Source organism: Eublepharis macularius, chromosome 6 (genome assembly GCF_028583425.1).
Source record: "Eublepharis macularius isolate TG4126 chromosome 6, MPM_Emac_v1.0, whole genome shotgun sequence".
Classification (NCBI taxonomy): domain Eukaryota; kingdom Metazoa; phylum Chordata; class Lepidosauria; order Squamata; family Eublepharidae; genus Eublepharis; species Eublepharis macularius.
Genome location: NC_072795.1, coordinates 125,283,077 through 125,308,065, shown reverse-complemented (window position 1 = coordinate 125,308,065; position 24,989 = coordinate 125,283,077). Strand labels below are relative to the sequence as shown.

Sequence of the window (24,989 nt, the reverse complement as noted above, 5' to 3'; positions counted from 1 at the left end):
AAACAGCAGCTGCCTGGATGCTTCAAGGGGCCTGCCAGCCACCATCTCTTGAAACAACGAGCCTTGCTCTTGTATGGGATCACGTTCCTACTGCTGAGACGAAAGAAAGGAGCTTGCCTCCACCACAAGTTCCTAACAGAACGCTACAGGACACCAAGCAGCCCAGCCCATATAGGAGCATAGTAACTGATGGACGGCCATGTCCTCAAGAGAACTATGACTGGACTTTTCTAAATCGGAGACATGCATAAAGTGACCTCAATCAAGTCTCCTTGAATTTTTCCTAAGCTGACTTAGAGGTGTTTTATGAACTTCATGATTCACTTTTAGCACAAACATCCAGGTGTGGAAGGAAGAAAGAAACAGGAGAAAGGGGGGAACACTTACCAGAAAAATTTCGAGACACCAGCATCGTTGTGAGGATTGCACCCTAAAAGAGGCAGAGGGGAGAAAGGGGGGAACTGAATAGAGTGACCCATTCGTGGGCCCTCAGTCTCACTGGATAGATGGGATATTTGTACAGGTCACTAGACTGGATCAGTAGTCAAAAACATGAGCGCTGTTGCTATGGCACAAATGGAATCAAGAAACAGCATCTCACTACAGTGCCCAGTTTATTCCCCTCCATTTGGTATGGTCCTAGGCAAACAGGGGAGAGCCCAGGACTGAGGTCCAATCCAGATGCAACCCCCAACTACAGAGACCATTAACAGAGCTGCACAAAGCATGCAACTGTGTCAGTCACCACCACCCTCCAGAACGGTGGAAGCACAAACTATCTGTGCATCCCCCTCTGTTCACAAACCCACCTTGAGCTTCCTTCTGGCATTGAATTTTCTCAAGCATTCCACAGTCTCTTGCCTGTGCATCATAGAGGCCACAGTGGATCGTTGCTGGGAAAAGAGAGCGCATGGTTAGATCTCACACGAAGATGGCATGTGCAAAAAGAAGCAGCAGCATCCACAGAGAGAAGCAGAGCAATACCTGTGCACCAGGTGCACATTTTCAGCATGAAAGGGGAGCTTTCAGGGGCCCACACCATGTTGCCCCTGCAGTACATTGATGCCCAAGGCACTGCTTGAGTGGAGGAACCAGCCTTGATGAGGGCGGAACTTCCTGGCCTCGATTTAAAGAAGTCTCAGTTTAGAGCCCCACCTCTCTCATTCTGGCTGAGCCCTATAATTTGAATGATGCTTACTTATTTTATGCAGACCTCTGAAGCATTTTTTGCAAAGGATGGAGTCTGAGAAGGGAGATACTTACACACACCCATGGGTGCTTAAGGGCCTGGTCGGCGGTGATGCGCTTTGCTGGGTTTATTGTCAGCATCTGGTTGATTAAGTTCTTTGCTTCGGGAGTCACAGTGTCCCACTCTGGAGAAGGAAACTACGAGGGGAGCAAGACCAGAGAATGCACTGAACTTGTTTCTGTAATTAGCCGACTTCTTCTGCCCTGCTCTCGTTTGTCCTGACAGTGCAACCCACCGCAAGCCAGTGCTTCTGCCACACACACAGACAATAAGGCCTTGTAGAGATTCCCACCTCAGCAGGGGCAACACAAAAAGCAACTATAATGAAGGTTGCAAATTAATGGTAGAACTGAAAAAGTGGCTGAGTCATGCTAATTCAGAATGCTGAATTGGAGCAACAGCTGTGTGAAAGGGGCAGATATTAGTGGCTTCTCTGGCTAGTATTTAACCCACCAAAGGTGGAAGAGGTCAGTTCAGCACACCAGGGCTTTTTTTCAGCGGGAACGGGGTGGAACGGAGTTCCAGAACCTCTTGAAAATGGTCACATGGCTGGTGGCCCCACCCCCTGATCTCCAGACAGAGGGGAGATGAGATTGCCCTCTGCGCTGCCGAGCAATGAGGAGGGCAATCTCACCTCCCCTCTGTCTGGAGATCAGGGGGTGGGGCCACCAGCCATGTGACCATTTTCTCCGAGGACAACCCACTGAGTTCCACCACCTCTTTTCCCAGAAAAAAAGTCCTGCAGCACACTATTCTCTTTCCCCTTCCAGAGGCAATAACCAAATTGCCATTCTGGAAATACATTAAAAATGGCCAGTATCAGAGCTGAGAATTACAGGCAGAGAGACTACGGGAAAGGGGAGGGTTTAAGTGACTAGGTGACTGACTTTTCCCGATTTTTTACATCGTTCATTCTGTATCTCTTTCTAGGGAATGCAGTGACTGCACACATGTTCTTTTCTCTTTTCTCCAGCTGGCATTTTTAAGGGTACACTCAGGCAATTTATCTTAGCCACAAAGACACACACACACCTGGCAGATGCGTGTGTGTGTGGGGGGGGGCAAGCATATGCTGCAATTCCTGTCTTGGTGCTGAATATCGAAACGGAAAAGCAACAGAGCATTCTCAGTCTCGCACTGCACATCGTTAAGTTGCCAGGAAAGCAATGCTGCCTAACTACAGCATATGCTGGAAATGATGGCAAGCAAGCCTCGTGAGCCCATACCTACTGAAAATGGGCAACCCAGGAGGGGGATTTATTCAGTTCTGCATTGTTATATAAAGGCATCGGAAACTTCTGTTACCAGCCGCTCTCAAATGACACTTTGTCCTATGGCTGTATTATACTGGTGTGATATCACCTCTACCTCCCCATTTCCTCCCACCTTTACCCCAAACACAGCAATACCTACAGAAGAGCACTTTCAGCACATTGCCCAACACTTCCTTGCACAGTGCATACTAACCACAATGTCTCCAGACCAGCTTATTTCAGCCAGCTAAATGGAAACATCTTTATCCAAATAATTCTCTTACATCATAGGCCCCTGCTTTGATCTGCTGATAGAGCTTGTGCTGATCTTCATCCCAAAACGGCGGATACCCCACTAGTAATATATATAGAATAACTCCTGGGGGGAGAAGAGAAGAACTACAGTTAGACCAGCTAAGGTCCAGCTAATCCTGCTGCCCACTGGCAGGATGTGCGCTGTCCCATAACTACAGGTGGCTTCATCATCTTCCTGTCTTCGACTCCCACCTCCCGTCGGCAGAGCCAGCTTGCCTCATCCTGCCAAAGCACCCCACAAGCTTCTGCAATTAGCTCTGGAATACCTTCAACTCAATCCCAACATGCCAGGGCACCGAACTTTGATGGCTGCCTCTGTCCTCATATACCCTGGAGGCTACCAAGACACAAGCCCTATGCATTCTGAGGCTAAAGGAACGCACAGCCCTTCTGTGACTGTCTCTCCTCTATGCTCAGTCAATATGAGCGAAGTGATTTGCTGTCTTCATATCCAAACTCACCTTTTTTACAATATATATACAAAACCAGCCAAATAAACTCCCCTTTTTTGTTCTGGTTCTGTTCTGCCTTCTGCTGTTTTAGGCAAATCTCTACTCGTCTGACCCACAGTGCTTCGAATGCTTATTTGATTTGTATGCCAGATACCACACTTTGGACTAGTATTGTTTAACTTGTATTTCATATGGTATATTTATTGATTTTGATTTATATACATTTATCTCCTATATTTTTGTATATGATTATTGTTGTTGTAACCCACCCTGAGCTTGCTTGTGGAGAGGGCGAGCTAAAAATTGAATAAACTAAACTAAACTATTTTGTAGCTGACATTACCTTAGGATGCATAATTAAATTTATAGAGCTTGCTGCAAGTTTCTGTGCGGCCATCAGAAATTAAACCACTTTTTAGAAGTGATCAGACAAATCCGTGGAAGGTAAGTATAACTTCAAGCCAACAGAAATGCATATGATTAATGTCTTACCACATGCCCAGATATCCACTGGCTTTCCATAAGGATCTTTTCGTAAGACCTCAGGAGACAGGTAGCCTGGAGTGCCAGCAAACCCTGCCAAAGACAATCACATGGAGTCAGCCACCTGAAAATAAAGCTGCCCTTCTCAAGCCAGAAGGCGGGCAACAAAATATGTCCAGAGGTCTACGCCTCTTCGGTATTTTAAAAAGGAAGCAAGAGTTATTCCTGAGCTCCACGCCTCTTCAGTACTTTCAAAAGGGAGCAAGAGTTATTCCAGCAAAGGGGGAAAGAGACTATCAATAAAACAGAACATCCTCCAAGCCCCCAAGGCTTGGAACCTTTGCTCTAGGTCATATCCTATGATTACATTCAAGTGCTCCAAAGAAAACTCCAGCTGTCCCCCCTCAGATGCCTCTATTTCCAGATTCTTCACATGGAATGGAGGCAGCCACTAACATGGTAGGAGAAGGGGGAAGGACTGAAAAAGGCAGTACAATGTGCCCAGTGTCAAGTTTTCATCTGAAAAGTAAGCTGTGGCTCACAAAAGCCCATACCCTATCACTAATGTTGTTAGTCTTAAAGGTGCTCCTGGACTACTGCTCTTTTCCGCTGCTACAGACAAACACGGCTACCCATCTTGATCTATCTTGAAGTTTTCAACTATCACTGAGCCACCGTGCTGCATCAGAATGCTACAGGAAGAGGCTGCCATCAGAAATTACCTGAGTTGTACAAATGCCGCAAAAATCAAGCGGCATCCGACCCTTTTCTCCTTCCCCCAGCCCTGCGGCATCAGTAATGGCGAACAGTCCAAAATGCAATGCCTGACATCACCATACTCAGTTTCCTCCATCCATGCAAGCAGACAGGGAAGTGGGATGAGTGGCAGGGGTGCTAAAATCTGGATTTCACGCAGCGCAGTTTGGATCAGCAGACTTATTTGGAGAAGGGGGCAGAGAAGAAAGAGGACAACAAAATGTAGGCTGCTTCTGGCAAGCTGCAATTCTACTCTTTTAGTCTAGCACCCACCAGAGGACTGATATACTCACATCCTGGATGTGCAAATTATGAAGGAGCACATTTAAGAGCATCTTCTCTAAAAGAATGACACTTAGTCCAGCTCTCTGGGTTATACACATATTGGGAATCAAGAGAAAGTCATCAGCTTATAGACCTTCCCCTGTACCTGTCAGTCAGTCATTTATTATTACAGCAAAACAGAACAAATCTGCGATAAAAAAATAAGTTATTACATCAGGGCATATGCATTAGTGCTGGAAGAATTGATGAAATAAAAACAATGAAGATAAAAGAGAGTTAAGAAAAAATGGTAAAAGCAATTATACCACATTTTCAGCTAAAAGGAGTCTGCATTTCCTAATGGCCAAGGAACAGAATCTGGCCACAGCATAAGTCACTGAGCTCTGAGTGTCTTCTAAAAGGAAGTTGCGCAAGATTTCTGGTCTAAAGTCGAGATAGGACTGCAAGGGGTTAAATTTAGACAAGAGAGGCAGTATAAGACAAGCCCTTTCCTCTTGATAATAGTTTGCAGAATAAGAGAATATGAGTGACCGATTCCACCATGTTGGTCATGCATGGGCATAGGCGTTCATGCATTGGCACACGAGCAAATTTACCCTGCAATATGGCAGAAGGAAGTGCCTCAAATCGGGCTCCGGAGAATGCTCATCTGTAAGGCTCATGAGTGATATTAGAAAGGGAAGGAGCAGCAGTAAAACGGGGGCTGGATTTTAGACTTTTGACGTTCTTGGGCAGCAGAGCTTCCCTGTACCATACGTACCACCTTGAATAGAAAAGTGTCTAAACAGTTCTGCCATTCACCCACCTGGGCGGAAATGAGTGACGATTCGCCGAAACAACCTGCCCCAGTTCTTAGTGCTGGGTGTTGGAAGGCACATGAGAATGAGATCTGGTCCAGGCGTCTGGACTCACATGATCTCATGGACAATCGTCAGCATCTTGTTTTCCGGGGGTGGATCCCTGGTTTCACTTTTACTGTGGCTCAGCCACAAGTGAAAGAGGACAGCAACCAGAAGCTCATGCTTCTCTGGCTGTAGCTTGAGAAGTGAAGGACAACTTTCCCACTCCTGCCACCACCCGGACAGTTTTAAATGGATATGGAGAGAAAGGGGATGCATGGCAAACTGGGAGAGGGCAGATGTTTTGTCACACTTACCGAACCAGGCCTGTTGCTCTCCCTGGACTTCGATGGCAAGCCCGAAGTCTGCCAGTTTGACAGCTGCACTTTTACATTTACTGGCCAGTAGCAGGTTCTCAGGCTGAAGCACGAAGGCGGTAGAAGGTGGGAGAGGGAAGAAAAGAAAAGGGAGAACTTATTTCCCCCTTCAACTTTTTCATTCTCTGCAGAAATGCACAGCCCCCAAACTTCCATCCTGACCTCAGAGATATTCCCACTGGTACCTCTGCCAAACTCCAACTGGTGGCAATTTCACTTGAAGGGTATAAAGCCCCTACCTCTTTACCGTAGCACAGTGGCTCTGTACAATCCTCCTTGGCAACCCGCACAATACTTCCCGTGAGTTTGTCCCTTCCATTATAAGTGCCCTCCATCAACAACAGATGGCGCTGAAAGCACACCTCTTTTGGATTTGCTTCTGACACAGCCATGCATAGACATAACAATGCAGCAGACACCAGCAAACTGCAGTGATACAATTCCCAAAGAATATCCCATGAGGTCCCCAAGGCACTAGACTAGTAAACAAGAGGCTAATACGCCCATCCATGTGCACTCACTGACTTATTTGCACCAAGTTCTGCAACGAGATAACCCAACCACGCAACAAGGAAAACCGAATCCTGGGACCAGCCCATCTTATGCAAAGCAGCACAGATCTGCGTAATTTGTTCTGCTTCTGCTAAGGACAGTGTGGGGGCAAAGAACTCTGCAGGCCAGGTGCTGAAGCCCCGACCTTGATCAGTTCCTATTTATATTGTTTGCAGCTTAATTTTACTGAATTTTAAGGCCAGGAGTGTAACTTTTTTAAAAAGAAAACGTACACTGTCAGAAAATTAAATTCTGTGCCCAAAACAAAATCTGTATTTAGTCAAGAAATCATCAGACACGCATGCCTTAAGTATCCCCGAATGGAGAAATCTAAGAAGGAAAGCTGTGAAGTCATAACTGCACCATTCCCTCTGCTTTTTCTATACAAGATCTGGGCTGAAATCTCCAAGAACCAAGACTGATTACTTGGAGCCCTTTGTTCCCTTTTTTCCTAGGGATTACTACCACAAAGGGGCTACTTTCCCCTTCTTGCTTACAATGCAGTACAACCCCCCCCCCCTTGTGTAATTAATGACTTGCCAAGCGAAGGACAGTCTAAAGGAAGTACTTCACTCAACAAGGAACTAAGATGTAGCATTCACAGCTGGTGGATGTAGTGATGGCCACTAGCACAGAAAGCTTTATAAAAGGGGATCAGACAGGGGGACTGCCTGTCATTTTCAGGTTTTGTTCATTGCGGAGATCGAGGAAATGGTGCATCGCCCCATATGCTGAGAAAGGCGTGCCCCTGGCTCCATGCTCTTTTATTCCAGGGTGCGGGAAGCCTGGCAAAGTGAAGTCGGAAGGATAAGATATACTGGAGCACTTTCCTGTTCAAACCAGCTATCCTACAATGAGAGGATGCACTTGGAACATGGAGCCCACTGGTAAAGACAAAGTTCAATTCTTAATTTGCTAATGTGGCTGCAGGCAAGCTCTCCACCCAAAGATCAGAGCTGAGCAGTAACACTTTCCCCCTGACTGTACCACCTCTTACGATGATGTGACAGAATGTTTCTATGCTCCCCTTTCAAAGATACCCTTGCTTTTTTTTTTTGCCCCTGTCCAAGTGAGCATTCATCTGTGCAAACCACACACACACACACAAACAGAGTAGTACAGTCCAGAAAAAGCGTTTCCACGGCTCTCGGGTATATCTACTGCTCCTTGCTCCTGTTTTTCTTTCTGGGAGTAGCAATGACCTACATCACTGTTAGAGCAGCAGCAGACACTAGAACTGTAACTGCTCTGATGAAGCGCACAGACTGGGAGGTTCTTGAAGGCAGCGCACAGGATCCTTGGCACAAACATGCATGAAGAGCATGGGGGGAGTTAATGTACTTGCTAAGAGCTACTGGTTAACTGCCACCAGTTGTTCAGAGAACAGAAGCCCTCTACTTTCCACTCTCTTCCCCAGAACCACGGTGCTTAACAGCCCTGCTCAAGACCACTTTGTCCCTGGGGGAGACATTTCTAAACAATGGCCTGAATTGTTTCTGGAAGGCTGTCCGTAAGGCGTGAAATAGCAAGACTGGCCTGCATCTGGGGGCCGTCACTGCTGAATGATAACTGAAGGGATTAAGATGAGCAAGCACACCCCTTAAAAGTTAGAAGGGGTGGGAGAAGGCCCGGCAAGCAAGAGCACATACTAGGAGAACAGAGTCCATTTAAAACAAGCCAAAGAGTGCTCAAAAAGCATTCAGATTGCAACATGCAACCCATCAGCAGCAAGATCGACCTAGATCCAGTCCACTCAGTGAGCCTAACTTACTCAGAGGGAAAAAACAGTACTGTGTTGAGCCTGGAAAGCTCATGGAATTACAGCTGATCTCCAGGTTACAGGGATTAGGTCTCCTGGAGAAAAGGGCTCCTTTGGAGGATGGACTCCATGTTGCTATACATGATGACATCCCTCCTCAGATCCTGCCCTCCCCAGGCTCCACCCCCAAAACCTCCAGGAATTTCCCAACCTGGAGTTGGCAACCTGAGCTGTACCCCAGACCTCAGAGGTGACCATGAACATACATTATTATAGGACCCAGGCAGCCCCAGTTAACCAACCAACCAAAGTCTGGGGATCAAAAAGTCGAGAGGGACCTCTACCACTTGACCACCAGGACAGGCAGTAGGAGACCCTGAGGGACTACCACAACATCTCATCTCCTCTTGGCCCAAGGGCTCATCAAGAAATCCCAGAATACACCAAGCCCAAGCGAGAGCACAATTTCCCGTCACCAAGGGAGGTGGGGCTGGGTTCTGGTTTAGTTTGGCCCTGGTAATTATGAGGGTAAGCTGTCCCCTTTGAAGTAGCCTGTGGCCATGTAGATGGATGGAGCCTGGCTAATCTTGCGGCACAACGTGCTTTCTCCAGACTTCTCCTGCCTTTCTCTTTGCCAACTTATAGCAAGTCTTCGCCACCTACAATTTTGTGCAATTTTGTGACTCTCACATGTCCCGTCCTATGGGCCTCTGCCAACAAAGAGCTAGATAGATTGTACAAACACTCTCAGGTCTGCTATGACTCAGGTAAGGACAAGAAGTGGCCACACCCCAGTCTCCTATCTTTAAAGGATGTAATCCTCATGATTAATCTATCATATCAAAAAAAGATCATTAGGAAGAATTATTAGGAAAGTATCTATAGTATCTGAACTTCATTAAATGCAGAATCACATATAGGATATTCTGTCTTTAAAATTAATACTTTAAAATTAATACTATCATTTATGCAGTCTTCAAAAGTTTAAAGTGGCCAGGTTAGACTAGCTTACCTAGTGGCCAAACTACGAGTGACAGTGGCCACAGGTATATCCGTTGCCATCAACTCTATTTTAGAATTTGTAGTTCATTTAAATTTGCCATGAGCCCCAATCCAGGGTGCATGCGGCACAGCAGCCACAGGCGCTCTTCTTCCCCCTTGCATCTTTCTAGGTGCAAGGACAAACATGCACCCCATTGCTGTTTCGGCACTTGAAAAGGTGGGAGGAGAGAGACAAGAGCTCCTGGGGTTGCCAAACCACACTCATGCACCAGATCGGGGCCTTGTGGCAATTTTAAAAGATCTACAAGTGTTTCTTAAATAGCACTGGCAGCCACAGGACCCCCAGCTGCTGTCACTTGTGATTTGGCCCTAGACGATGGACTGTACAAGCAATTCATTCTCCTTGTCTTTGAGCTAAGTAAGTATTTAGAGGCAGCATGGAGTAGGGGTTGGGCTAGGACAGCAGAGACCTAAGTTCAAATCCCCTCCTAACATGAAGTTTACTGGGTGAGTAAACTTCTCTTGGCCTAGCTTACCTGGCTGGGTTCTTGTGAGAATACAAGGAGAACAGAACTGTGCAGGGGCTGATTTCTTATTAAGGCCATTGGAGATCGTCCTGGTAGACTGATGGCCTGGGGGGGGGGCTGCCCCCGCCAGGATGGCCACATTCTGGTGCACTCCCATCATCCTCTCCCTCCTTCCCTCCCTCTTCTGTTAGGGAACAGAGCTGGGGGCAGACCAGGGACCTTTTTGCCTCCCAGTCCACCCCGGGAACTGCATATACCTACCTAGAATGACAGGATCAAAACACTACAATTTCTACAAAAGCCTATCAAGAGAGTACCATATTGAAACAATCCACATGTAAGTTTGTGGCTAACAGCCACAAAATCTATCTGGCACATTACTCGGGTTCTTTCCGATCCATTTATTTAAACGTTCTACCCTCCTGGGTCTGGAAATCATGCAAACGATTCTGTGCAAAAGAGCCCGGTCCGTAAAGGCAGTGACCGATACTCCTCTATTACCCATCAGTTGCATGTCTTTTCTCCCGTAATTGTACAAGCCGTGTCCAAAAATATTGCCAGTATTTATGGTGCCCTATTGGCAATGAAGCATGAAAAGCAAATCAGTATAATTTCTACGGGTTTGATTTGGAAAGGGCCGGCAGAGAGTACAAATTATCGACAAGCTCCTGGTGGTCATGGAGGCAAAAACATGCCCCCTCCTCAGTACTTCTAGGAACTGCCCAGCTCCTGTGTTCTGGCAGCAACACCCTCCAAACAGCATCTTCCACCCTTTAGGGAAAGTTCTGTTTATAGCAGACAATGGTTGTAATTCCCTCTGCAAAGTGTATTTATTCCATGCAAGCACCAGACATGCTCCTAAGTGCTCCAAACCTCAGCATAAGCCTTTCCTACAATAACAGCAGAAAAGGACATTGTCTGTTCATTTGACCAAAGATCTCAGTTGCAATTCCTGGCTCTCATTTAGGCAAGAGGCAGGACATCATTCTTAAGGACAAACACAAGGATGAAAAGTCACCCTCAGCTGCGCTTGCTTTTGGCAGCATGCATAGAGAAGGAGGTCAATCACTTTGCCCTCTTAGGATGTGGCTTATTAACATGTGGGTGACAACTTGCCCTGCCCCTCAAGTTCAGCCCCTTTCATTTTCCTCTCTACCAACAGAAAAGTTCCTGGGGCAGGAAATAACTCCTCAAAGAGCTAATAATTTTGATTTTGGGGTGCTTTTTGTCTGGGTTAACAGAAAACTGATCCAGGGAAGCACTGAAGGTGTAGTTGTCGACAGACTGGCACAGACTGTGTGATGGTAAATGTTTTCCAGTTGTGTGCTTGGGGCAGAAGAATAACCCCACAAAGTCCAAAAATGTTACTGAGTAATAATGGTAAGGGCTTGAAACAGGCTCTGGATGTTGTAAAGCGCACTGACATCTGCCACCATAATCACACATTTTATTCAGTGTTATTTTACTACCCTCCATCCAGATAGGCCAGAATTTGACTTGGGTAGTAAATATTCCCTTCACAATCTGGTAAGGCATTATGCGGAGGGTATCTTGGGTCGGCTGAGGAAAAGCTGGCCGGTCTGCTCATGCTGGTTTCATTTTTGATCTATCTGCAGCAGCAGATAATTGCAGGATTAACAGTTGGATCTGCCCCTACTTGGCACATGCTGGGATGTTGGCCTGTTGTTTAAAAAGCTCCCAGGACCACCTGGAACGACTGCAAAGCTCCTGCATGTAGATTATAGTGGTGCAAATTAGCGTTTGTGCAGGGACTTGTGCAAATGTCTTTCCAGCAGACTCCACAACTAGAGTCGGCTTCACCCAATCTTCAGGCTGCCTTGCCCAGCATCTGTCTAGGTAGATGGCCTGCATTCTCCCCTTGCACAGGGGTCAGACCTCAGACTGGCGGGCAACTGCTATTTCGCTCTACAGATCAAGTGGCTAGCTTCCATGGGAGCCAAAGAAGAATCCATAGGCTTTGTTAATCTTTGTGCAGTAAGCACTCTCATTCTGGAAGAAATATCCCAGCTCGAAATACACTGAACTCCTCCTGGCAGGCTACAGAATTTAGGAGCCAATAGGAACTGTTCTTCAGTCAGCCGAATTCCCAAACATCAAAACCAGGGGAGGCACATTCACTTTGCTGAATAAATCCGGGTTTTAACACAATAAGCACTTGAATCCTCTGAGTCCTGTTTCTTTACGTTTTCTTTCTTGCATAAGGAGCAAAAGGTGTAATTTTCAGGCCAAATGGGATTTGCCAAGGACCTCCTTGCCTGGTAAGGCCTTGAGGGGAAAGGGCTCAGCTCTCCTGGCCAGAGCACCACTTTTAAAGTTAAAACTAGACATCTTCTCTGCTTTATAAGTGAATGGAGTAGGTGCATGAACTAGATGGCATGTTGGTTGTTGTGGGTTTTCCGGGCTGTACAGCCGTGGTCTTGGCATTGTAGTTCCTGACGTCTCGCCAGCAGCTGTGACTGGGATCTTCAGAGGTGTAGCACCGAAAGACAGAGATCTCTCAGTGTCACAGTGTGGAGAAGATGTTGGCAGGTAATTTATATATAGATGGCATGTGTACACAGTTTGACTCTAGAAATCCGTATTATTTATGCCTGTGGCAAACCCAGCAACAGTTATGGGTTTATCAATTGTATATATTATAAATGTGGTTCCTGGACTAACATCTGGCCATTCAAAACCCCCTGTAAAGAGCCTTTAAAAATGCTGAATCTGATTGCTTCCAAACCCACTTACATCTAGCGTGTAGCAGCCTTTTATTCCCCTTAACAGATAATCTAAGCTCCTCTTAGAAAAAAATGTTATACTCTGTAATACTTGCTCAAAGATTTCCCAAGGCTAATAGATACTGATTAGCAAGATTCAGGACTACCCCAGCCCTCCTGTGTGGTCCGTTTGAAGGAGGCAAAAGAAAGGAATTGAATGCCTTTGGCCTAAAGAGAAACTTGCTGGTGTAACACACACACAGGAAAATCTTACCATCAGCTTCAAAGGTATGAACCATGCGAACTCTCTGGACAACTAAGGGCTGAGCAACCAACACTCGTCCAGGTCCCTCCCTTGGCCCAGAAAGCCTGAAGAAAACAACCTGCCCAGGCACTGGTGAGAGAGAGCGATGAACGTTCCACCTTGATACTATCTCTGTTGTGCTTAGAACTTCTGCCTGACTGTGGAGGAGGGACTCAGACCTCACAGTGGACCATGAACCCACAAGTGGGTTGCAGCTAGTAACTGAGTTTTTTTTTCAGAGGAGGGGTCTTTTCTCCAAGGCAATATGGTTATACTCAGGGGTTTTGTGCCTGTGGCATGGCCCTTTGGCCTTGATTGCCCCCCAATCAGCCATTTGTTATGCAAGTAAGGGGGTTGACTCCTACAGTGACTGAGCTTCTGTTTTAGTTCAGCTCCTCCAACCTTTTACCTCTGCAGGGAGGTGATGGTGGGAAACGGAGAGAATGGTTTTTCTCCTCGGGCTAGAAGTTACTCCCTTTCGGGGACGAAGTAGGAGCGTGACACGTCATTTGGGAAGGCTATGAAAAAGATCAGAGCCTTGCACAGGTTGGGAAGATGTGATAGCAGGCAGAGGGGTTGCTTTGTAAGAAGTACGGGAAGGTGTAGACAGGCTCGCTGTTGTTCTAACTTCCAGTCCATTCCCAGGGATGCTACTGGAAAGTTTCTCCGTTTAAGAACTACTTTGACCTTCATGTTGTACAATACAAGGTCAGATAAGAGTAAGACCATAAGACAGTAAGTTATTCTGTCCCAGTTAGCTCCCGCTGGAGTATAGGGTCCTTCAGTAACCCCAAACTTTTGGTGATTCCATCAGTCTCAGCAAATTTTCCAGTACAGATGAATGCTGGCGCTCATTTTGCATTCCTTGGGGACCAGGGTCAGACTGGTTATTCCATTGTTTCACCATTACGTAACTTGCCACTTGAGATACCTGGTCTCAGCTGACAGGGGTCATCTCTAGTTTGGTAGGAGAACCACAGGGTTCTGGGCGACCAACATCCATTTGACAGCTCCTTCAACTGGTTTGGCTAAATACTTCATGACTACCACAAGACTGTCCCATTTGACCCAACAGGTGAGAAAGAGATTTAATCTTCAGTGCTGAGCTGGTTTCTGGTGGTCTGCTAAGTGGGTTGGAAACTCAATCTGGGCGTGGTCAGACCATATGTGGAAGGCTCGGGTAGAACCTGCCCACAGTCCCGTGTGGATGATGGACCAATTAGGCATCTGTCTCCTGGAGGCCAATGGATCCCCATGATATTCCAAGATGCGCCCGAGGATTCCAAGATGCATCAGGGACTTTAAATTTCAGATTCGAGCAGGTGAGAGACAGAAGTGATCCCTGGTGTCCTTTCCCTCCTTCAGACAGCAAATCAGCTCCATGGCTGACTCCAGAGCTGGGCAATCTGGACAAGTTAGGGAGATGTCTAGAGCACTGTTAACAAAGCTTTCGGAGGCCAATCTTACACAGCGCATTGGAAGGCTTACGAAAGCTTATTTCTCCACTGTCGCTGTGTCAGCTGAACCTCATCCAGCATGATTATTTAACCACTCCTAAGAGGAAGTCCTACAATGATGGCTATTTGGCAATAGGTTAGATGTTGTTATTATATGGTTCTGTTACTGTGTTTTCATTTTAGATGTCATTATGGGGAGGGGCCATGGTTGAGTGCTAGAACATCTGCTCGGCGTGCAGAAAGTCCCATATTCAACCCCCAACATCTCCAGAGAAAGGAATTAGGTGGTCGGTGATATGAAAGACCTCCACCTGAGACCCTGGTGAACCACTGCCAGGTCTGCGTATGCAATACTGACACCCTGATGGACTAATGGTAAGCTGATGGACTAAGGCAGCTTCATGTGTACCCACCTTGAATACTAAGGTGAACTGAAGGACAGAAACACAACTTCCTGTATCTTTTTCTGGACCTTCTATGGCAAAAGATAATTCGTACAAGTTAATGCTCCATAGGTCAGGTCACTGCTTTGATCACAGGTCTTTTCCAAGAAAGGAGATGAACTTGTTCTCTTACTACTAAAGATCCAAATCTTTTTCTAGTTTTGTACCAGACTGTAAAATAATCCAGAGCCTGGTAAGTCAGAGATTTTCCAACTTCCTATCTTCAGGGACCCACGTATTTGTTTGATTACGATCCTCTGAGCATCTGCTTTGGCATTTTTGCATGTTGCAGAAGATCCCGGGGCACCTTCAAGGAACACACTCAGGTCAAAGGGGATGCCACTGGGGTTGCCAAACTCCTGGTGGATCCTGGAGGAAATGGAAGCTTTGGAGGGTGGACTTTATGGTATCACGTCCCTGCTGACCTGCCTCTCTTTCCCAAACTCCACTGCCCCCAAATCTCCAGGAATTTCCCAAGCTGGACTTGGCAACTCTAGATATCTCATCAGTCTGAGGGACAAAGTTGCTGCTCCAGACAAACAGGAAATGTGCCTTGAACACAGCCAGTCCTCCACAACTGCTGTGCCTTACAAGGGGACTATCAGCAGTGGCAAGACATGCTGGTTTATGGGCAGCCTGTCAGCCTTTAACATCTCACTGACCACCCCCTGATGAGCTTCTAAGGAATGCCAGCGTTTCCTGGAACATGGTTTGTAAATCATTTTGGTAAGTCAAAGAGCAGATATATAAAGGCGCTGCTTTCCGCACTACGACTGCTTCGTGCCTGTCTTTTTAAAGTAAATATTTAAACTTCAAATGTGTTCTGACTTCAGATCCAAGAGACTGCACTTACCCATCTTGCTGTGAAAGACCGCCTGACCTGTTCAGCTTCATGCTTTAAAAGGAGCTTCGTGCTCATAACAGACAACAGTGATACTAAAGGATTCTGGGTTGGAAAGGACATTAGGCTGTCTGGAAGTGTGCTCTAGCTGTGAAAGAATGGCCCTTTGGCTAGCATATCAGAGTTGCCTGGTTATAAAGAAAACTCCAACAGCTCACAGCTCAATCCATTCATCTAATAGAAGGCTGAGAATAGTTTTGTATGGTACAAGGAAGAGCTAATTGAAGCTGTCCTGGGCTTTCAATCCATCTGATACAGAAACCTGCACCAAACTCCAGATGTGCTCGTACAACATTCTGCAGAGGAAAAGAAACCTCACAGCAACTTTGGATGTTATAGCAAAAGTGGGTTTTTCCTGGTAATGTCCAAAGCACTCTCTTGTTAATGTAGAGGTTTTGTGCAAGTCACAGGACTGGTGGTTTGGGAATTCACACTCTTAACCAAGGTGCATATCATAAGTTGTGGTCTGAACCAAGCAGAGTGCTGGGATACCCATCACCTAAGTCTCAGGTTTATTTATTTATTTATTTATTTAATTTTTAGCCCGCCCTCCCCGCAAGTGGGCTCAGGGCGAGGTACAACATTGAGCAGAACCACAAGTGACAAAAGGCACAGGTTGGACACTTGTCAGCTTCCCTCAAGTTTTGATGGGAAATGTAGGCATCCTGGTCTTGCAGCTTGGCTCTCCGACTGCTGTCCAATGGACTTTTCAACTGTCACTTGTCCAACATTCCGCCAAGCTGCCTACATTTCCCGCCAAAACTTGAGGGAAGCTGACAAGTGTCCAATCTGTGCCTTTTGTCACTTGTGGTTCTGCTCATTGATTAAAATATAACTTAAAATCAATTAAAAAACAGATAAAATACTGTGCCCCTTTTGGGGCAACCAGCAGGAGTGGACTCTCCATACCCCTTGTAGAGGGAGACTGGTGGAAGGCTCGGCAATGATGGGCTAAAATTAACCTAAAATTAACCTTCTCATAAGTGACCTTCAATCCAAAGCAATCCTTTGGAGGCAGACCATAACTATTAGGGGATTTAAAAAAAAAACTTGGGCTCACAACTGATCTAATGCAATGCATGTGTCCAGTTGCACACGCACAATTTTTATCAAGAGCAGGAGCGAACAAAAGACTTCTGCCCTTGCTTAAAACATACAGATGTCACTACAAGAAGGCTCAGAACACAGGCTTAAATTTATAGTACAAACTCTAGCATCCAGATACAACACATCCTTGTAATCACAGGACCCCTGAATCCAAAGAAACCCAGAAAATGCCTCATATTTAACAGGGAAGACATATGGGGAGTGAGGCTGTTTTCGTTACAACACCGTGGACCAAGAATCAAATCTTCGTTTTTCCCAGCAGGCTACAGGGCCCAATCACAGCACAGCGTCAGTGAATTAAAGTTCATTTGTCCTAGGAGTCACTTCATTTAGGTGCATTATTCATTCATTCATGTACTTCACTTATATTCTACCTTTCTCCCCAATGGGGGGCCAAAACAGTTTATATCATTCTGCCTTCCTCCGTTTTATCCTACCAACCTCGTGAGGTAAGTTAGGCTGAGAATATGTGACTGGCTCAAGGCCACCCAGTGAGCTTCCGTGGCAGGGTTGAACCTGGGACTCCCGGATCCTAGTCCGACCACTAGACAACACTGTTGTGCACACACTGGCTGATTAGGAAGCGTGAGGGGTTCTTTTCCACTTGCAAAATGTCTGTCAGAGTGTTCTGGAACCTCCCGGTGTATAGAAGCTGCTCGCCCATGAGACTGGCCTTTCTAGGACAAGGGGCATCAAATGGGAATGCAGAGTTATTTGCAGAAGAAATCATACTGCCTTGTCATACCCAGTAGGGAACAGCTTGAGATTAAAGGCCTGGTAACACAACAATCATAACCACTCAATACATCTCAAATTTTTCTTAAGGCAGCGCATTATTCTAAGCCCAACATTTTGAGATTATGCGGATGGGGAGCAGATATGCCTTTCCCTGACTTGTGAATAAGTGATGGTCAAAAGGGAGTTTGTGTGTGTGTGTGGGGGGGGGGTGAGATGTGGACAACCACAAGTGTCAGAAAGGCATCAACGTTTACCAAACAGACACTGCTTGCATGTTTTCAAATTGTGTCGCAACCAAAAAGGACTACTTTTGTCGAGCCCCAAGAATACAGATACCATTAGAAGTTTCCAGATAACAGTGCCAAAATGTAAAGCAACCCTAGCCAAGCCTCTTAGAAAACAATGACCTCTCCCTCATTCCCTGGGCCTGCCTTAATGCACATGGCAGATGCTCCAGTCAGAAGAACGACTCAGCACGGTCTGTGGCCAAAGCCTGACCAGATGCAGCCATTTTCACAACTGACCTTATGTCTGCACTGCAGATTCTTCTACTCTATCTGGCTTGATTCTGCTTGCAACAAATTCATCTTGGGCTGTTTTCTGCCTCCTGTGCTTTTGGATCTAGCCTGCATTTGTTTTCTGGCTCTGCGTTGGGCACTTAGCTGCCTCTCCCAGCATACAGGTAGGGGTGCTTTTACTGTCAACCTACTAGAGAAACATCTAAAATATCCCTTTCACACTGACTGTACGGTTGCCTGTGTCTGCAGCAATTAGGACTGTTGCAAATTGCCATGACTGCACTACCAAAGGGGGAGAGGAGCCAAAGGGGAGCAGACTCTACTGTGCAGGTGTACCCCTTTAACTGGGGGACGAGCCAACTGGGTGGGGGTGACACAAGAGAACACACAGGGCCCTTGGGGGCTTATGAGCATACAACAACTTTGGACATAGAGTCCTGAAGTTAATGCAAATTTGTACACTAGTTGTGTCCTGGTGCAAATACAAACACAAGAATTTCTGAATGGGAAACGATGCCTTGTGAAGGATCAGGATACAAATGTTAAATGAATTATTATTGAGCACCTCTCCCCCCACCCCCCAGTTGCTGCAGTCACCTCCCAATAACTGAGACAGAAAAGAAGGGTCCATCCATGTGACTCTCTTGCTTTAATCTGCTTCTACCAGCCTTGAACTCCAAAACTAAAAGGCATTCAGCAAGGATTACCTTTAAGTCCCTGTGTACAATATCATGCTGATGGATATGATTGACACTCTCCAAAATCTGATGAATGCAGTGGCTGCAGAACAGGGGGAAAAAAAGAGCATTATTTATTTTATAAACCGCTTTCAAGACTCCTAAGGCAGACAGTACCTTCCAATCAAAAGCAGCGGGAGCAAGATGCAACAATACATGATACACATTTAAGCAATAAGAGACATTTCAAATAAAGTCCAACGAAGCTATTGCTTCCCTATCTGTGGTTCTGAGGAGATGCTACAGATCACAGTACTTTATCCTCCCACACTATTCGGGGGGTGTTTGTAGAAGCCAGGATCTCAGCCCTGCAATGCTTCACGCAGCATCATCTCAAATAGCTACCACAATGGACTTGTACAGCAACAATTCCAAAGGCAGCTTCAGCTAATAACCTTGACAGCGGTCCCCTTTAATAAAAATTATGTCCAGGCAGATCTCATGTGCTTGGAATTATACTCAAGCCAGGCCATTGGCAGTCATGCATGCACATTTGACACTGGTGTGGCAAATTCCAGGTGTGCTAATGCAGCACAGAGAAGCCAATCGCAGTTTAAAAGAGGATGCACAGTGTATTTAACACGACAAACAAAAAACCCCTCTGTAGTTGGATTTAATCTGGATTATTGGAACCTTGTTAGTATAGTAAACATTCTTTTGTCTTTATTTTTGCATTTCTGTGGTCATGGGCCTCGATTGCCCAAAGGTATCCAAATAAGAGAGCTCCATATACCTCACGAAGAGGAGGGTGAATGGTCCAGATCGGTTGGTTGATCCAGGCTGCGTGGGCCTACGTCCAACAAGACTCTTCAGGGCCTTTAATCCAACACCAGCCTCCCCCATTACGCTTGGAAAAGAGCACACTGGGCACCTGCCAGCGTGGAAAGCTTTGAACAATAAACGCAAGCCCATTCCATTCCAAGGCTGATGTGCCTGAAGAGAGGGGCTGGGTGCCTTTTAAGCACACAGCCCACTTAGTCAACCTCTTCAGTTCCCTCCTTTTCCCTGTTCGGTGTGGCACACCAAGCCAGCAGAAGAATCTGCTGCCTTCCTTCCCCTCTCTGTTTTCGCACTGACGCTGCAGAGAGAGGAGCAACGTGTCATTTGTAACTATCATGTCAGGACAACACACCCACACAGCTTGCACCAGGAAAAAAAACAGCAGCAGCAGCAGCACGCAGATCTCTGGGAACAATCAGCAACGTCTTAGAGGTTCCCAGACACTTGGGAAGAAGCCGTCGCAGCAGCTAGTGCACGTAAGCGGCTTGCGGCAAGGAAGGAGATCTCTTTGATGCATGAAGGTGTTTGCACTGCAGCTGTTTCTTTTGGAGGAAACCTACAGGCTTCTAGCTTCTCCTTCGATCCTTCGTTCTGAAGGAGGCAGAGAAGTCAACCTGATCAAAAAGCACCTCTCTCTGAAGGGCCAGCGATGACAAGAGGAAAGGCCTGGGGAATGTGTGTAGGGTCTGCTTCGAGGACAGAGTTAGCTCTGGGAAAGGACACAGCTGCACAAGGCCTGCCATTCCCCACTGACCAGCCAAAGGGGCTGGCAGTGACTATCTACTCCAGTCAGAACAAGAGGGGGGCCGGGAAGTATAATTAGAACAGAGACAACTCCAAAGCAAGAGACTTTCTGGCCAAAAATGGCAAAAGAGCAACGAGGATAGAGGAAAGTCAGATTGGCACAAATTCTGCTCTCGACTGCTGACTCTCTCGGCCTGCTCTGGAATGCTCTGCACTGCAAAGGGACACGCTAGCAATGACTCATGCAGGGCAGCAATAGACTGAGAGCCAAGCTACAAGTGACGCCTGACACAGGTTGGACACTTGTCAGCTTCCCTCAAGTTTTGATGGGAAATGTACGCATCCTGGTTTTACAGCTTGGCTCTCCATTACAGCAGCAAGACCAGGATGCCTACATTTCCCATCAAAACTTGAGGGAAGCTGACAAGTGTCCAACCTGTGTCAGGCGTCACTTGTAGTTTGGCTCTGATTTAAGTTGGAAGGCGGGAAGCCCAGGGTAACATCTCCTTAGAGAGAGGTACTTCCCCAAAACCCACAGTCGAAGTAGCCCAGAGTTGTTCACCTTTCTCAACAGGGACAGGGAAAAGTGGTATTGCTGTCTCCCCAAAACATCTCTCTAAGGAAGCATGAGAAGACAGGATGCACAGTTTGTGTTCTGACAAGCTGCAGCCTAGGCTGTCATCACGCTCTCCCTATCACCCTTGAAGACTCCTTGCTTTGGTAAGTTTTAATCTAACCACGATTTCTGACCATGTCAAAATCTGGGAGTTTCACTCAACTGGAGATGGTGAGCAAGCTATGATTCTTTTAAAAAAGAAGAAAAAAAGTAAGGTTTACTCCTTGTTTACAATTCCAGCGTATGAGTTAGAAAGCTCCAATTTCCTAAAGCTCCTGCACTTGGATCTCACAATAGCCTGGATCAAACCAGCAAATCTGAAGTCTCCTGAAGAGGAGGGGAGGAAAGGCCCATGCATGCACTCCCACACACACAAATAAAACAAACTCAGGTTTCTCAGGAGCAAACCAGAGTTTGTGAGTCAAAAGCCACCTTCTGACATCACAACAAACCTCTATCCATGAGGGACATGTTGTCACGCTCCCACCCCCCTTGGTGTCCAGGAAGGCTTCCTGCTTGGGAAGCTGAGATTCAAATAACAATCTGCTGTGACATCTGAACACAGCTGCCCGGGACAACCAGAGTTAGTTTTAAACTTCAGTGTCATCCCAATTAGAACAGTGGTTTATGGGGAGGAATCAGCTCCAGTTGTCTCAGACAGCTCCTGGTGGACATTACAATGACCGGGAACCTGATTCAAGACTTCCCAAAGCATGAAGACTCCTAAAGGGAAGGCAGTGCATGAGACCAACTAGCAGCTGCATTCATGCCCATCACATACAACTGGGTGTTTTGTCGCAATGTCTAAATGTGGCCACTGTTTTTTTATCTTCACAATGTACACACATTTGCTTAGCTTCCTTGCCTCTCGTTATTATCAGCTTCTCTCATTTCTGGTATCCAAATGACCAATATAAACATTTAATAGATTTATTTACTTCATTTGTACCCCGCTTTTCTCCCCAACGGGGACCCAAAGTGGCTTTCATTGTTCTCCTCCACTTTATCCTCACAACAACCCTGTGAGGCAGGCTAGGCTGGGTGTGTGTGATTGGCCCAAGGTCACCCAGCAAGCTTCCATGGCAGAGTGGGGATTTGAACCTGGCTCTCCCAGATCCTAGTCTGACACTCTAGCTACTCTACCTTGTCTTGTGAAGCAGAGAATGGCAAAGAGATCACAGAGTATATTGAGACAGTTACATCCTTAGGTTCATAGGACAAGGCCTAGGACCTCTTATTTACTCAAATAGCACCCCATCCCACAGCTATTAAAGGCCCACCAAGATCTCTCATTTGCACGTATTTAGCAGAAGACACTCACAGCTTCCCCTGCCTCCATGAAGCCTAGACGCTGCTTTCTATCATATTAATGATAGTCCCAGTTTCTGGACTTCCTCACAGCATGTGGCTTCACTCACTTGCTAGCAGGAAGGGGCCAGAAAATGTCCAAATGCCTTCCTCTCCACTCATCGCTCCCTGTGACCACAGAGACTACCCTGCTGTGAAACAGGAGGCCAGAGAGATGGCCTTTTCCAGCGGGGATTTACCAAAGACGCAGCAGCACTTCCCTCGCTCCACCTTTACCTAAGCTGCTCATCCAGGTCTAGTACCCAGAAGAGACGAAGAAGTGAACAAGAAGCAAGGCTCCGTTGTCCTTCCACAGTAGTGCCTAGCTGAGCATCTACTGGGTGCAGAGGCCTGATTCTTCCCTGCATTTCATGCACGCCAAATGTGTTGCACCTGAGCGGCAGGCACTGAGAAAACACAACACTTATAATAAAACTTTCAAAGCAAAAAAGAAAAAACGGCCACAGAGATTGGTGGCTTCCAGGCCCTGATACATCTCCGTAGTGCTAATCTAGAGAACTCGATGCAAAGCCAAGTTAAATTTAATGCATGGAAAATGGCACAAAAAGTCAAAGATGAGCAGAAATTACGGGGGCTTCGGCACCATGCCCTTACCTGGCATCTGCTTCGCTGTAGTATTCCCTGGCAACAATATCTTCAAAGAGCTCCCCACCGGTGACCCTGGAATCAAACATAAGCCAAGAGGGTAAAGCATTCGTGCTCCTTTGGGAGGCTGTCAAAATACACATCCAGAGCAACTAGAAGAAGTTCTCCCACCAGACTCTCTTTGGCAACTATATATGACATATTACTGCCCTATATATCACATTTTAGACACCATCCCCCAAATAAGGGCTCCTGATATAGCTGGTGAGATACTCTGTATGGGTTAAAGATAAAACACAAATGGAAAAAAAATTGATTTTTATAATCCACTTCTGGCTGTCCAGAAACCATTTAAAAAAAACACCCCAGATTTGCTTACTGGTAGGCATACCTAGATCAAAGCCAACTCAGAAGGTTATTTAACTTGATTAAAGCTATTATTCCTCACAGATGTCAGCAAGGGCCAAAAAATAAAAACAGAACACTCAAGAGCACCTGCTGTTGAAGACGCATTTAAAGCTGGGAGAGGCATAAGGCCTGCAAAGCGACTTGACACCATCCAGAAGAGCGGAAGCAGGGGGAGAAGGCAGGGGAAGGAAGGTCTATGCAAGACAAAGCCATGATTCCTGCATAGCTGGGGAAGGGCCAAGTGACATTAAGAAGCAGCGAGAAGGCGACTTTGGATTCTGGGGGGTTGCTTCATACGATGAGTACGGGAAAACCAGCCAGACCACAGATGCGTAAAGATCTCCTAGATCTGCAGCTGCTACAAGCAAAGCTGATGAACCTAGAGGGACTCCTCAGCAGGAAGCAAGGTGAGGGACCCCTCTTCTAATGGTGGACTGGGGGTGCCTTTGGGGAAAGAAGAACACCACTGGCCAGTCTGGTCCAGAGCGCACCATTTATGGGGATGTTCTCCTACATAAACTTGAACGAAATGGGCTATGGAAGAAAGAGCTTGGTTTATGACGACTGCCTTGGTGGTGGACTGAGCCTCATGAGCTGAGTTCAGCTGCAGTGATGACCAAAATGTCCAGTGAAATAATGGAAATCATTTCCAAAGCCATCCCCAGATGCATACACACACAGTATTCACACACGATAGCACAGACTTGGTGTGCCAAAAGGGTTTTTTTTGGTACACCTGCTGCTCTGGAGGAAAAAAAAACCCTGTAGTATTAGTGTCTCTTCTGTGATTCAGAACCGACACGGTGAAAAGGAGAAAAAAGGTGAGCAATACAGCTAAGAGCCACAGGCCTTGATACCACCCATGTTCATACCACTGACTTCAATAAGTTAAACAGCACAAGCAGTACAAACACAACCCCACAGCCTGGACCAGCTTAGCACTAAGATGCACTGAGTGAACTCCTACACCCTCCAAACCTAGCTCTCAAGTGCAGCTTAAAACTGACTGCTTTGGATCAAAAATTTACATGCAAGGCAGCCTGAGGTCAGGTGTCCTCGGCTGTCCCACTGTAAAGACAGATCTCTCATGCACTGTAGTTGATGCCCACCCACCCCCTTTTTCTCATTCCTTTTTGTTTCTCTTAAGAAAACCCTGGACAAATGGAAACAAAGCTGGAATGGGATGGTAGGCTGTTGTTTCTAGAATGGAATACAGAAGCCAGTTTAGTCCCAAGCCAGGGCTGTGTGTGAGCTTAAGATCTGGTGCAGGCTTGAGGGTGGGAAGCACACAGCCAAGGTGGTAGCGCTTGCAGAACTTGGTTAGCTGAGAATCTCAGCTCTTTAAAGCAAGCTCTGAAGATGTATGCCTGAGATCAATGGGAAACGGTTGGCTAAAAAAAAAAAAATCCCCCAAACCAGCTGTCAATGAAATGTGGCCAGACTGTGGGTATCGGAAATCCCTTGCATAGATCTTTGGCTTCCCCATAACTTGCAGAGACAGAAGTACACAAAAATTGCAAGACAAGAAGTTAGTAAACCTGCATTAATTTAGACAGGCTGCAAAAGTCAGCTTCTCTTCATGCAAAATTGAGGTTACACAAAATGCATTTATTTATTTACATTGGTACAGGAGCACACATAGTCCTGGGCCTAACAACTGAGACAACCCTGGCATGAGGAACTAAAGGAGCAGAATTGAAGGAGGAAGGCG

At 46.4% G+C, this 24,989-nt stretch overlaps 1 protein-coding gene across 19 annotated transcripts in view; it reads right to left on the bottom strand.

Annotated features, from left to right (window-relative positions):
• CAMK2G (calcium/calmodulin dependent protein kinase II gamma) overlaps positions 1-24,989 on the bottom strand; it is a 209,676-nt gene that overhangs the window by 61,836 nt on the left and 122,851 nt on the right. For all 19 annotated transcript variants that reach the window (XM_054982873.1, XM_054982874.1, XM_054982879.1 and 16 more), the window contains exons 5-12: positions 22,880-22,945; positions 18,748-18,820; positions 5,950-6,052; positions 3,762-3,845; positions 2,787-2,881; positions 1,264-1,386; positions 810-893; positions 388-430 (exon numbers count right to left, since the gene is read on the bottom strand). In XM_054982873.1, the coding sequence (XP_054838848.1) occupies positions 388-430; positions 810-893; positions 1,264-1,386; positions 2,787-2,881; positions 3,762-3,845; positions 5,950-6,052; positions 18,748-18,820; positions 22,880-22,945 (671 nt within the window). The remainder of the gene's footprint in view (positions 1-387; positions 431-809; positions 894-1,263; positions 1,387-2,786; positions 2,882-3,761; positions 3,846-5,949; positions 6,053-18,747; positions 18,821-22,879; positions 22,946-24,989) is intronic.